The sequence below is a fragment of the Heterodontus francisci genome, chromosome 13 (genome assembly GCF_036365525.1).
Source record: "Heterodontus francisci isolate sHetFra1 chromosome 13, sHetFra1.hap1, whole genome shotgun sequence".
NCBI lineage: Eukaryota > Metazoa > Chordata > Chondrichthyes > Heterodontiformes > Heterodontidae > Heterodontus > Heterodontus francisci.
Window position 1 is genome coordinate 51730373 of NC_090383.1, and position 13590 is coordinate 51743962.

The window sequence follows — 13590 nt, forward strand, 5'->3', positions numbered from 1 at the left end:
CCCAGCCATCATGGCTTGAATGACCTCCTGCTGTGCTGAAATTGTCATGATTTTATGAATTACCATAAACTCTTTTGTACCTCAGCCTATGTGCTATGCTTCCAAAGGCAATCATTACCAAAGGCTAATGTCACACTGCAGGAGAATATTTCACATGATCTTTATCAGGAGAGGAGCATTAAACCATGCCAAGTTATATCAGAGAATGTTGCAACTAGGGACTAATGGATTTGTTCCACTAAATTTGTGTCTGAAGTGTAAGCTACTGAATTTCTATGCTGAGAAGAATTCATTGCAAGGACTTATTTTCACCAGTATCTAATTTAAATGTCAGGCTCTACTCTAATTAGTTCTTTGCATTAGAACATATGATCAGGCATTTAAAAACAGTTCAATACTTTCAATAATACATTCCATATAGATTAACATTCAAGTATTCCAGCACATGAAAATGTTCACCATGGTACTTGTTACCATCTTTCAAGCTTGGTTAGTATGGAGACTCTAAAACAAATTCAATTATTTGTGCACTTTTTGGGAGTTGACATTTCTCTTCAATATGGCAGTTTATAGAGATTTTACATAGAGATTTACAACAGAAAAGGAGACCATTTGGCCAATTGCGCCTGTACCAATTCTTTGATACAGCAATCCAAGACTAGCTCTACTGCTGTAACTTCTCTCGACATTTATCTCTCAATAATATTAAATGGGTACCTCGAGGATTCAGCTTTTCGATGAACTCATCTATTATTTACAAATTAAACTTTATCGTGGATCAAAATCCTTATGATTTATACATTTACATTTTACAATTAGGAACTTAAGTGGTGCTGAGAAATGAAGATGTTAAAATATTAACATACCAAGCTGGATCTTACAGCTGACATTATAAAGAGAGTTTTTTAAACCTAGCTGTTACTGACTTTGCCCACCCCTCCATTGTGGGTGGGTTGGTAGATAATAGCAGAGCTTGGTGAAGGGCCAGGCTGCTGCCTGGGATAGGTTGGGTAGGTGGTAATAGGATTTTTTAAACATAATTTTCTCATTTGGGCAACATTGATGGTGCAGATAAACAATGAGTTTATTCTCACCATATCTGAATGTGCAACTTGCTGTTGCCGTGGTTAGAATTGCTTCCTTCCTCATCACCACCTTAGCCATATTCCATCCATGCATGGTAATGTGATCCTAAAAATAAATATCAAATAAAAGGCTGCATTGCTGACAATGCAACCACCAGGTAGCGCAGTACTGGCGCTTGCGCAAATGTAGCTTCATCCACTGAAATTTCACAGTCTGCCACGTCTCTGGTGCTGCCAGTAATAAAGATGGCACCGCTCAATTTGTCACAAAAAGTAAATGCAGCCTTAAACTCAAATCCCCACAGTAGCTGCGATCGCTGCCTCCATCCCACCCCCAATAGTCATCTCATTGCAAGGCATCATTCAATTCGATCTTTGTATGATGTTTATTATTCTAACATATTGCTTTTGGGAACAGATTCATGTGGCTTATTCTCTTGCACAATTACAGCAGTGTGACTAGATTCTGCGCTATAATTCAGATAGACGCCATGGTGCTTTTCTTCGCCGCTCCCTCCCGTGCCTATCTGCTCGCCGCTTCTCCCCCCTCAGCCACTCGCTCCCGCCCTCGCCGCTTTCCCACATCGGCCGCTGTCTGCCCACTCCCCCCACCCACCAACAGTGGCTCGCCCCATGCCTCGCTGCTTCCTTCTTCTTGGCCACTGGCTCCCGTGTCGTCCTGTCACTCCTCGGCCACTCGTTCCTGGCCTTGCCGCTTCAGAGGCTCATTCCCTGTCCCCTGCTGCTTCTTCAGGTGGTGCGACAGGGAGTGATCGGTCGAAGGGGGAAGCAAGTGGTTGATGGAAGGTGGTGGGGAGTGAGTGGCCGATGGGGGGGAAGTAGCGAGAGCGAGTGGCTGAGGGAAGGCAGCAGCAAGGTGGGGAGCAAGCAGACCCGTTCCAGCACGCGATGACGATTTGCAGCGCATGCGCAAATGAGTCCCAGCAAGCCAGGTGCTGGCGTAGGCTGCACATGCACAGCACCATACTGACAGGAAGAAATCGTTCTGTGCATGTGCGCAACTGGGAATGCACTGATGCTGTCGACGCTTGGCTGCGTTGTCAGGAGTCACTTTGAAAATGAGAACAGTTAACATTTGCTGTTCAGGCAAATTAAAAGTGGCTCCCAAAGACAAAAAAGTCACTGTGTAGATATTTACATATTTAAATCGGATAAATACCAGCAGAGTTTTTAAACAGTATTTGCAGAGGGAATCCTAAAACTCCCACTGAATAGAAAATCCAGTCCTATACATTTCTGTATCTCCAACTTACAACCAAATAAATCCAAGTATTAAAATAAACCCTGAAATATACACTAAAACTACCCTGTACACTGTGCAATGATCCTTAACATATTTGTGTTCTGTTAATCAATACTTACCTGCTGTTCTCCTGGTTGTGATGCATATGATGAGGATGGCATCTCTGGTGAAATCTCCACTTCTTCATGTTCACTCTCACTCCAACCCTCTGCAGCAAGAAGGAATTCACCATTGCCAGAAGATTAGGATTGTAGAAAATCAGCAAACACACAATGAGACACACTGGACACTTCAGTGAATTTTGTACTCATCAACAAAAGCACATACCTTCAGTTTTTGCTTCTGAAGCTGGTAGAGCATACTCAATAGCAGCTAAACCCATTTTATTAATCCACCTAAAATATTAATGAGAATTATAGTTTGATATTGCACATCTTCAATTCCACAAATTTCTACGAATGACAATGAATCCACCAATTTACCTATCAAAGATAAATTCACTGTGAATGAAATGCAAATATCACTCTTATCCAAGTCTTTAAGGATGATGTTGATAAGTGTTAGCACGACTGTTTTCAGATCCCAACTACAGAAACATCCATGATCAAAAATTATATTTTGGGGTTGCTTCTTTGGCTTTTTGGGTACATGGTGTAATAATGACCCATACACACCAAGGAAGTGCCACATTTTATCCTGGTCTGGCTTAACCTCTCTCAGCCTGTTTGACAGAGGGAGTTCCTCATTCCACCTCAGGGAAGGGACAAATTTGATTTGGAGTTCAATTCCTTGTTGCTATCTTGTGATCCCTGCCATAAAATGAATGGAGGTAGACATCAGGTAAAGACAAGATTGTTTTTGACAGTTATGTTCCCAGTGCTGATCATCACCGTCAAGCCTGGGATAAAACTAATGGTTCCTTAATGTGAGGTACTAGAGGGCTGTTTGCATTTAAACAACTATACGTGCGATGAGGTACCAGCTTTGGGTGAGGAGGAATGAAAGTTCACACTCACTATAATCTTTTTCAAAATTATTTTCTTCTACACCGAAGTATTTAATCTTTAGTAATTTAATTCAGATCAGCTATTATCTTTCACAATCCATCATCTTCCCCATTCCCAAATTAAGTAGGATCCGCAGCAAAAACCTATGTCACCATGAGGTCCTGCAACAAGAATTTAGGGAGCTAGCAGATTAAAAAGCAGAACCTAAAAGGTTGTAATCTCTGGATTACTCCCGGTGCCACGTGCTAGTGAGTATAGGAATAGGAGGATAGAGCAGATAGGCTGAAGAGATGGTGCAGGAGGGAGGGCTTTACTTTCCTGGATCACTGGGTCTGTTTCTGGCGAAGGTGGGACCTGTACAAGTTGGACGGGTTCCACCTGAACCGGAATGGGACCAACATCCTTGCTAGGAGGTTTGCTAGTGCTGTTGGTGGGGGTGGGGGGGGGAGGGTGTGGGGGGTGGTGGGGGATGGGATACAGAGCGGAGGTACAGTAGGGGGTGATGCACAGTTAAATATAGAAGAGAAACTGAGTCAGTTTGGAAGGCAGAGCAAATATAGACCTGTTAAGGCACTAGCGAATAATGCAAGGCTGGATTGCATCTATTTTAACGCAAGGAGTCTTACTAGTAAGGCAGATGAATTGAGGGCGTTGATTAACACGAGAATATGATATTATTGCTATCGCAGAGATATGGCTGAGGGAAGGGCAAAAATGGCAGGTCAATATTCCAGGGCATAGAATCTTCAGGCGTGACAGGGGAGGGTGTAAAAGAGGAGGTGGCATTGCACTGTTGATCAAGGAGTCAATTACTGCAGTAAGGAGGGATGATTTCTTAGAAGGTTCCTCAAATGAGGACATATGGTAGAACTTAAAAACAAAAAGGGAGCAATCACTTGGCTGAGAGTATACTACAGGCCTCCAAACAGTCATGGAGCGATAGAGGAGCAGATATGTAGGCAAATCTCAGACAGGTGTAAAAGTAATACAGTAATAAGAGTAGGGGATTTCAACTTCCCCAATATCAACTGGGATAGTCTTAGAGCAAAAGGCTTAAAAGGGGCGGAATTCTTAAAGTGCACACAGCAGAGCTTTTTGAGCCAGCACGTAGAAAGTCCGACAAGAGATGGGGCGGTACTGGACCTCATCCTGGCGAATGAAGCCGGACAAGTGGTATAAGTGTCAGTGGGGGAGCAATTCGGGTATAGTGACCATAACTCTAAGATTTAAGGTAGTTATGGAAAAGGAGAAAGAGGGACCGGAAATAAAAGCAATGAATTGGGGGAAGGCCGATTTCAGTGTGATAAAACAGGATCTGGCCAAAGTGGACTGGGAGCAGCTACTTGTAGGAAAGTCTACATCAGACCAGTGGGAGCCGTTCAAAAAGGAAAGTGTGTGCGTTCAGGGCCAACATGTTCCCATAAAGTTGAAGTGTAGGACCAACAAGTCCAGGGAACCCTGGATGTCAAGGGATATAGAGGATTGGATAAGGAAAAGAAAGGAGGCTTATGGCAGATTCAAAGCGCTGAAAACAGTGGAGACCTTTGAGGAGTGTAGAAAGTGTAGGGGCAGTACTTAAAAAGTAAATAGGAGAGCGAAGAGCAGACATGAAAAAACACTGGGAGGCAAGATAAAGGAAATTCCCAAGGAATTTCATAAGGGCAAGAGGATAACCAGGGAAAGGGTAGGGCCCATTAGGGACCAGAGTGGCAATGTGTGTGTTGAGCCGGAGGACATAGATGAGGTTTTAAATGATTACTTTTCATCTGTGTTCCCTATGGAGAAGGACGATGCAGGTGTAGAGATCAGAGAGGGGGACTGTGATGTCCTTGAACAAATTAGCATTGAAAGGAATGAAGTATTAGCTATTTTAGCGGGCCTAAAAGTGGATAAATCCCCAGGTCCAGATGAGATGTATCCCAGGCTATTATGTGAGACAAGGGAGGAGATAGCAGGGGCTCCGACACAAATTTTCAAATCCTCTCTGGCCACAGGAGAGATACCAGAGGACTGGAGGACAGCAAATGTGGTACCATTATTTAAGATGGGTAGCAGGGATAAACCAGGTAATTACAGGTCAGTGAGTCTAACATCAGTGGTAGGGAAACAATTGGAAAAATTCTGAGGGACATGATTAATCTCCACTTGGAGAGGCAGGGATTAATCAGGGATAGTCAGCATTGCTTTGTCAGGGGGAGATCATGTCTAACAAACTTGATTGAATTTTTTAAGGAGGTGACTAGATGTGTAGATGAGGGTAAGGCAGTTGATGTAGTCTACATGGACTTCAGTAAGGCTTTTGACAAGGTTCTGTATGGGAGATTGGTTAAGAAAGTAAGAGCCCATGGGATCCAGGGCAATTTGGCAAATTGGATCCAAAATTGGCTAAGTGGCAGGATGCAGAGGGTGATGGTCGAGGGTTGTTTTTGCGAGTGGAAGCCTGTGACCAGTGGTTTACCGCAGGGATCAGTACTGGGACCCTTGCTGTTTGTAGTGTACATTAATGATTTAGACGTGAATATAGGAGGTATGATCCGTAAGTTCGCAGATGACACGAAATTTGTAAATTGTGTTGTAAATAGTGAGGAGGAAAACCTTAGATTACAGGAAAATATCGATGGGCTGGTAAGATGGGTGGAGCAATGGCAAATGGAATGTAATCCTGAGAAGTGTGAGGTGATGCATTTTGGGACGACTAAAAGGTAAGGGAATATACAATGGATGGTAGGACCCTAGGAAGTACAGAGGGTCAGAGGGACATTGGTATACTTGTTCACAGATCACTGAAGGCAGCAGCACAGGTAGATAAGGTAGTTAGGAAGGCATATGGGATACTTGCCTTTACTGGCCGAGGCATAGGATAAAAGAGCAAGGAGGTTATGATGGAGCTATATAAAACACTCGTTAGGCCACAGCTGGAGTACTGTGTACAGTTCTGGTCACCACACTATAGGAAGGATGTGATTACACTGGAGAGGGTGCAGAGGAGATTCACCAGGATGTTGCCTGGGCTGGAACATTTCAGCTATGAAGAAAGACTGGATAGGCTAGGGTTGTTTTCCTTAGAGCAGAGAAGGCTGAGGGGGGACCTGATTGAGGTATACAAAATTATGAGGGGCACTGATAGGATAGATAGGAAGGAACTTTTTCCTTTAGCGGAGGTATTAATAATCAGAGGGCATAGATTTAAGGTAAGGGGCAAGAAGTTTAGAAGGGACGTGAGGAAAAATTTTCACCCAGAGGGTGGTTGGAATCTCAAACACACTACCTGAAGCGGTGGTTAAGGCAGGAACTGTCACAATATTTAAGAAGTATTTAGATGTGCACTTGAAACACCATAGCATACAAAGCTACGGGCCAAGTGCTGGAAATGGGATTATAATAGGTAGGTGCTTGATGGCCGGCACAGACACGATGGGCCAAAGGGCCTGTTTCTGTGCTGTATAACTCTATGACCAGCCCTCATTGTTCCAGAACTAGTGGGAAGAAGCAAGAGAGGGAAACAATAAATTAATCAAAGCCAGTTGGGAATCTGCTGGAACAGTGGAGAGGTATGGCACATGTCATTTAAGGGTTGGATAGCTAAGATGATGTTAAGTGGAGTTGTTATATGTAAGGCTGAGAAACTAGATCATGGTCATTGAGTTAGTATGGATATTTAGTAACAATGAAGTAAAATAGAAAATGTTGGAAATATTCAGCAGGTCAGGTAACATCTGTGGAGAGAGAATCAGAATAATCTTTTCAGGTCAATGAACTTCTGTCAGAACTGGAAGAAGTTAGAGATTTAATATTTTACAAGCAAATACACAGTCAGGGAATGGATGGTGAGGGTAGGGGGTGGAGGATAGAACAGGAAGAAAGGCCTGCGATAGGGCAGGGCGCAGAGTTGATTAAATGACAAAAAGAATGATTGTACAACATAAAAGAGATGTTAAGGTTCGAGTAAAGAAACAAAAGACGGGGCTGTAAATGGTGACAGTGGAACCATTAGCCGCACCTGTTGTCTGAAAAAAATGGAAACAGTTGTTATAACCTGAAGTTGTCAAAATAATTATTGAGTCCAGAAGGTTGTGAAGTATCTAACTGAAAGGTAAGGTGCTGCTCCTTGAGCTTCGTTGGAACAGTGTAGAAGGCTAAGGACAGAAAGGTCAGAGAGGGAATGAGGCGGAGAATTAAAATGGCAACCAACTAGAAGCTCAGGGTTATGCTGGTAGACTGAATGGAAGTGTTGAGCAAAGTGATCGCCCAATCTTTGTCGCGTCTCCCAACAAAAGAGGAGACCACCTCAATGAGCAGTGAATACAATATGCTGAATTGGAAGAAATACAAGTAAGTCACTATTTTACCTGGAAGGAGTTTGGAGCCCTGGACGTTGAGAAAGGCAGAAGAGGAAGGACAGGTGTTGCATCTTCTGCAATTGTACGGGAACATGCTGTGGGAAGAATGGACCAGATTGTTGTTGAGAGAACGGTCTCTTTGGAATGCTAAAAGGGGAGGAGGGCAGAAGATATGCTTGGTGGTGGCATCGTGCTGGAGGTGACAGAAATGGTTGGGGGTGATCTGTTGAATGTGAAGGCTGGTGGGTTGGAAGGTGAAAACAAGGGGGACTCTATCATAGTTCTGGAAGGGAAGGGGTGAGGGTTGAAGTGTGGGAAATGGGGCAGACATAGTCATGGGCCCTGTTAATCATAGTGGAGGGGAATCCATTATTGAGGATAAAGGAAGACATACTGGAAGTACTGGTGTGGAAGGTGGCATCATCAGAGTAGATGTGATGGAAATGAAGAACTGGATGAATGGAATAGAGTCCTGACATGAAGCAGGTAGGAGGAAATGTAATCAAGGTAGGTGTGGGAGTTGGTGGGCTCAAAGTAGATATCGTTGGCCAGCCTATTCTCAGAAATGGAGATAGAGAGGTCAAGAAAGGGTTGGGCCATCTGAAGGCGAAGTAGGGATTAAAATTAAAAGCAAAGTTGAACTTTTCCAGTTTAGGGTGAAAGCACAAAGCAGCACTGATACAGACATCAATGTACAGAAAAAAAAGGTGTGAGATAGGACCTGACTAGGACTGGAATGCTCCATAAATCGCACGAAGAGGCAGGCATGGCTAGGACTCATATGACTTCTCATAATGACCCACTGCAGACTCCCTACATTTTTATGGTATTACAATACTAGAAATGGAGACACAAATTTCAATATAGATAGACTGTCCTGGTTCTTCATCTTATTCATTAGTTGGGGCAGAATTTTATACCGAGACAAAGGTGGGCGTGCCGGTAATTTCTTGCTACCGACTGGCATGCTGGTCTGTTGGCATGTTCCCAGAGAGGTGGCAGCTTCTGGAGGGGGTGATGGCTACCTGCCTGACATTGGTGGATAGCCAATTGAGGGCACTCTTCACAGGTCATCTGGATTTTCCAGATTGTGGGCTCGCCCCCTGATGTGACTGGAGCCTGTAGATGGAATGGTGGTGAGATCCCGGGAGCAGGTCAAAGGATGGGGGCAGTTGCGGTGCTTGTGGGAGGGGGGGGGGCGGCGGCAGATGGGCATTCTGCAAAGCAGCCGAGCAAGGATCCACTGGACTGCAAGACCAACAGTCATGGCCACAGGCCATTCTGTGGAGGGGCTCCACCTCTGTTATGATGGCCTGGCAACTGTGGCCACAATATATCTTGATCATTTCTAAAATCTTCAGAGGGCATCTCCATCTTGAGGTGCCCTCCTGGTCTCCCACCTATACGGCAGTGCCCACCTCTCCTGGTGGGGCTGCCAGCCTCCCAGAGCCTCAGGCGCTCTCGTTGGCCCTCCTGGCTGCACAGCCCACCCACTGTCCTTAAATGGAAGGAGCTTCCAGAGGCAACCTCTTAATTGGGTGGCCCCTTGAAAATCTCCTCCAGGATCCAACCTCAGCCATTTCTGGGTTTCTGACCCAAAATTCAGCCCGGCATCAGGATAGGGACCCTGGAACTAAAATTCAGCCCGTTAACTCTGTTTCTCTCCCCACAGATGCTGCCTTACCTGCTGAGTATTTCCAGCATTTTATGTTTTTATTCCAAACTAATCCCATTGCCTTGCTTTGTCCCATAGCTCTGTATCTTCCTCTGCTTCACATGCTTAAAAGATGTAATAGTCTCCACTTTAACTACTCCATTCCAAAAGATTATATGCTCCTATAACTCTCTGCATCGTGATATTTCTGCTAAGTGCTCTCCTCACCATTTTGAATTGATATTCCCTTATCACTGACTCCAACTAATGGAAATAGTCTTTCACTTTTCATCCGAGCAAATCACTTCATAAATGGGAATAATCCCAGTAATTTAAGTGTAGCCCCAGTAGCTCAAGTTGAGCTGAGCATACCTAAATGAGTCTGTCTAGTGTTTTAAACACGCATGTGGTGATCATTGAGTTTAGTGTGATTTTTGTTAATTGGTCTAAAATGGTTTCCAAATGCACAGATGTTCCACGCATTTAAAAGGATTGTCTGGCTGAATCAGAGCCAAAGCATAATTCATGATTTGGCTAATGCTGGAAGACCTTATGAGCATGGTTTAAGTGCTGATCCAGCTGATTGTACAGGACTAATATTATTGTGGTACAAATCTGGGCTTTTCACAGATGATGCTCGTATGACAATGTAGTTTAGAATGTGCTGAGGTTTGTAGCCGTGTCTCAAAATGTTTAAAAGGAGCACAAATAACCAAACATCAATGTTTTCTTCATATTTCTATTTGGAAACATTTTAATGGGCCTTTAAAACAGCCATTGTTTCCAGCATCTTGATTTCTTTTTTGTAGTAATTGCAGACTTTTTCTTAAGAAAAGGTTAGTTGGTTGGCATCCTTCCAAATGACACAAGATGACAGACATGCAGCAGACAACCCAATTAGGTGGGGTGCCTTCTCTTGGTGCACTTTTGCTGATGGCTCTGAAGGCCAATTCTTGAAAGGCAGGTTCTGCCACACGTGAAGCTGCAAAGTAACGCTGTGAGTTGTTTCTGATGTTGGCACCTGTTGCCAAGCTGCCACAGCAACTGGTCAACATGGTAGTGCACACCAGTCCACTGGCTGTGTTGCCATTTCCATCTTTTGCCAGCTAGTGACTCCAGAGTGTGATGTTCGACATTTAGGGCCTTCATGTCATGCTTGCAAGCATCCTAGAAGTGGAATTTTGGGCGCCCCACTGGTCGTCTGGCCCCGGCTACCTCACCATAAAGAAGGTACTTGGGTATGCGACCGTCTTCCATCCTGTGGGCATGTCCAATCCACCGAAGCTGCCTCTGTTTGATTAGTGGTAACACACTTGGGAGCTCTGCCTTTGAGAGGACTGCCATGTTTGTGATTTTTGTCCTGCCAGGATATACCCATAATGTGCCGCAGGCAGTGAAGATGGAAATTATTGAGCTTCTTTTCCTGGTGACTATAAGTCACCCATGTTTCACAGCCATTCAGCAAATTGCTGAGAAGACAGGCCTTATAAACTATGAGCTTGGACCTAAGGGTCAGCTTGGTGCTATTCCATGCGCAGTTCGCAAGTGGGCCAGATCTACTGTGGATTTGATCATCTCCATATGCCAGCTACAAGAAAAGTGGAGGGAACAGAGTATACCCCTTAACCTTGCTTTTGTAGAAACACTAAGGCATTCAATACCATCAGCAGAGCAGGGCTGTCCAAGATTTTGGGAGAAATTAGCTGTCCACTGAAGCTGCTCAGTCTCCTCCACTCCTTCCATGACAACAAGCACTGCAGTGTACAGTTTGATGGCTTCACTTTCAGCAGTTTCGGAGTGAAGAATGGAGTGAAACAGCATTGTGTCCTCGACCCCACTCTGTTTGGCATCATCTTCTCCATGCTCCTGACCTTTGCCTTCCCTACAGATATGGAAGGAGCCTACTTGCACACTAGGTCAAACAGCAATCAATCAAGGCTAAAATCAAAGATAAAAACACATCATATCCTGATCAGAGAACTCCTCCACACTGATTATGCTGCGCTCATAGCTCACACAGAAACTGAGCTGCAAAGACTCATGGACCGTCTCTCCCATACCTGTACCTTGTTAGCCTTGACTACAAGGGTCAAGAAAACCGTGGTCATGGGACAAGGTGTTGCATCTCTGCCCCTGATCACACTAAATAATACGCCACTGGAAGTAGTTAGCAAATTCTGCTACCTTGGGTCCACAGTGAGAGACAATCTGTCCCTTTTTTTTGATGCAGAGCTTAATACACGCATAGGGAAAGCAGCTGCTACCTTTGTCTAACTTGCAAAACAATTTGCCTGTGAAAGTCATAACTGCACAATTTTTCTTTCAGTAAGGTAACTATTGTGAAATTTAGATGCTGAATCTTGCCCTTCAATGTCCAACTTTATTTAAAAAAAACTTGCACCCACATAGCACCTTTCATAATCTTGGTGTCCCAAAGCATCTTACTGCAGTGAAGTAGTTTTGAAGTCTAGTCACTGTTGTAATGTAGGAAACGCAACAGCCAATTTGCACACATCAAGGTCCCACAAACAGCAATGTGACCATAACTAGACAATTTTTTTAGGTGGTGTTTGAGGGATAAGCATTGACTAGGACACTGGAGAGAACTCCCCTACTGTTCAAAATGGTGTATGCATTGGGTTGTGGTGGGGAAGCGGTGGGTGGAGTTAATCAGAATTCTAGGAGGATGTGGATTCTTCCTTTTGTTCCAGGCTGATTGGACCCCAAGCATTTTGTAATGTTTAAAATTTTTTTTCATAGGATGAGGGTGTCGCTGTGAAGACCAGCATTTGTTGTCCATCCCTAATTGCCCTTGAACTGAGTGGCCTGCTAGGCCATTTCAGAGGGCATTTAAGAGTGAACCACATTGCTTTGGGTCTGGAGTCCCATGTAGGCCTGACCTGGTAAGGACGGCAGATTTTCTTCCCTAAAGGACACTAGTGAACCAAATGGATTTTTAACACAATCGTTTCATGTTCACCATTAGACTAGCTTTTAATTCCAGAATTTTTTTAATTAATTGTATTCAAATTTCACCATCTGCCCATAGCTTCAGCTTGGGCCTCTGGATTACTAGTCTAGTCACATTATCACTACACCACTGCCTCCCTCTATTTAAATAAAACAACTTCAATGCTCATTGCTTTGACTAACAGTTATGTAAGGTGTATAATGTGAATTAGCCAAATTAATGACTCCTGTTCACACTGGCCCATAACTGCTTATAGAGTCAGAGTTATACAGCACAGAAACAGGCCCTTTGGCCCATCGTGGCTGTGCCAGCCATACAGCACCCAACTATTCTAATCCTATATTCCTGCAGTTGCCCTGTATGCTATGGTGTTTCAAGTGGTCATCTAAATGCTTCTTAAATGTTGAGGGTTCCTGCCTCCACCACCTCTTCAGGCAGTGCGTTCCAGATTCCAACCACCCTCTGGGTGAAAAAATGTTTCCTCAAATATCCCCTAAACCTCCTGCCCCTTACCCGAAATCTCTGCCCCTTGGTTCTTGACCCCTCCACTAAGGGAAAAAGTTTCCTTCTATCTAACCTATCAATGCCCCTCATAATCTTGTACACCTCAATGATGTCCCCCCTCAACCTTCTCTGCTCCAAGGAAAACAACCCTAGCCTTTTCAGTCTCTCTTCATAGCTGAAATGCTGCAGCCCAGGCAACATCCTGGTGAATCTCCTCTGCACCCTCTCCAGTGCAATCACGTCCTTCCTATAGTGTGGTGACCAGAACTGTACACAGTACCCCAGCTGTGGCCTAACTAGCGTTAGGCTTGCTGCTTTCAAAGTAGAACTGTATTTTGGCGAAAGGCAAAGAATACTGAAGTCTTAAGAGAATTTTTATTTTGGAGTCAGCAGTGGTTTTTGATTTAACTACTTTACTAATTTGCAATTAAAGCTTTTTTTAAAAATGTACCTGTTTTCTTATATTCCTAGTGCAGATCTGTAATTTCAAGATTCTGATTACACTGAGAAATGCTGACTGTTTTCATTTGTCTGTGATCATTGCTGTACTTAATGTCTAGCAACTTGGCTTTGGTAGCTTTTGGGAAGAGACTAAAGGATTTTTCATGAAAAAATCTTAAATTACCCTTTTACTGAAAAACAGAACAGTCCGTATTATGTGTTTCTTTGTACTTGTTGCTAATTAGTGTGCATACCAGAAAGGCGTTTGATAAGGTTCCCCATGGCAGGCTGATGGAGAAAGTGAAGTCGCATGGGGTCCAGGGT

At 43.9% G+C, this 13590-nt stretch overlaps 1 protein-coding gene across 4 annotated transcripts in view; it reads right to left on the minus strand.

Moving 5' to 3' along the window:
* The window catches only part of ipcef1 (interaction protein for cytohesin exchange factors 1), a 210973-nt gene that overhangs the window by 93012 nt on the left and 104371 nt on the right, over nt 1-13590 (minus strand). For all 4 annotated transcript variants that reach the window (XM_068044818.1, XM_068044820.1, XM_068044822.1 and 1 more), the window contains exons 7-8: nt 2677-2744; nt 2469-2557 (exon numbers count right to left, since the gene is read on the minus strand). In XM_068044818.1, coding sequence (XP_067900919.1) covers nt 2469-2557; nt 2677-2744 — 157 coding nt within the window. The remainder of the gene's footprint in view (nt 1-2468; nt 2558-2676; nt 2745-13590) is intronic.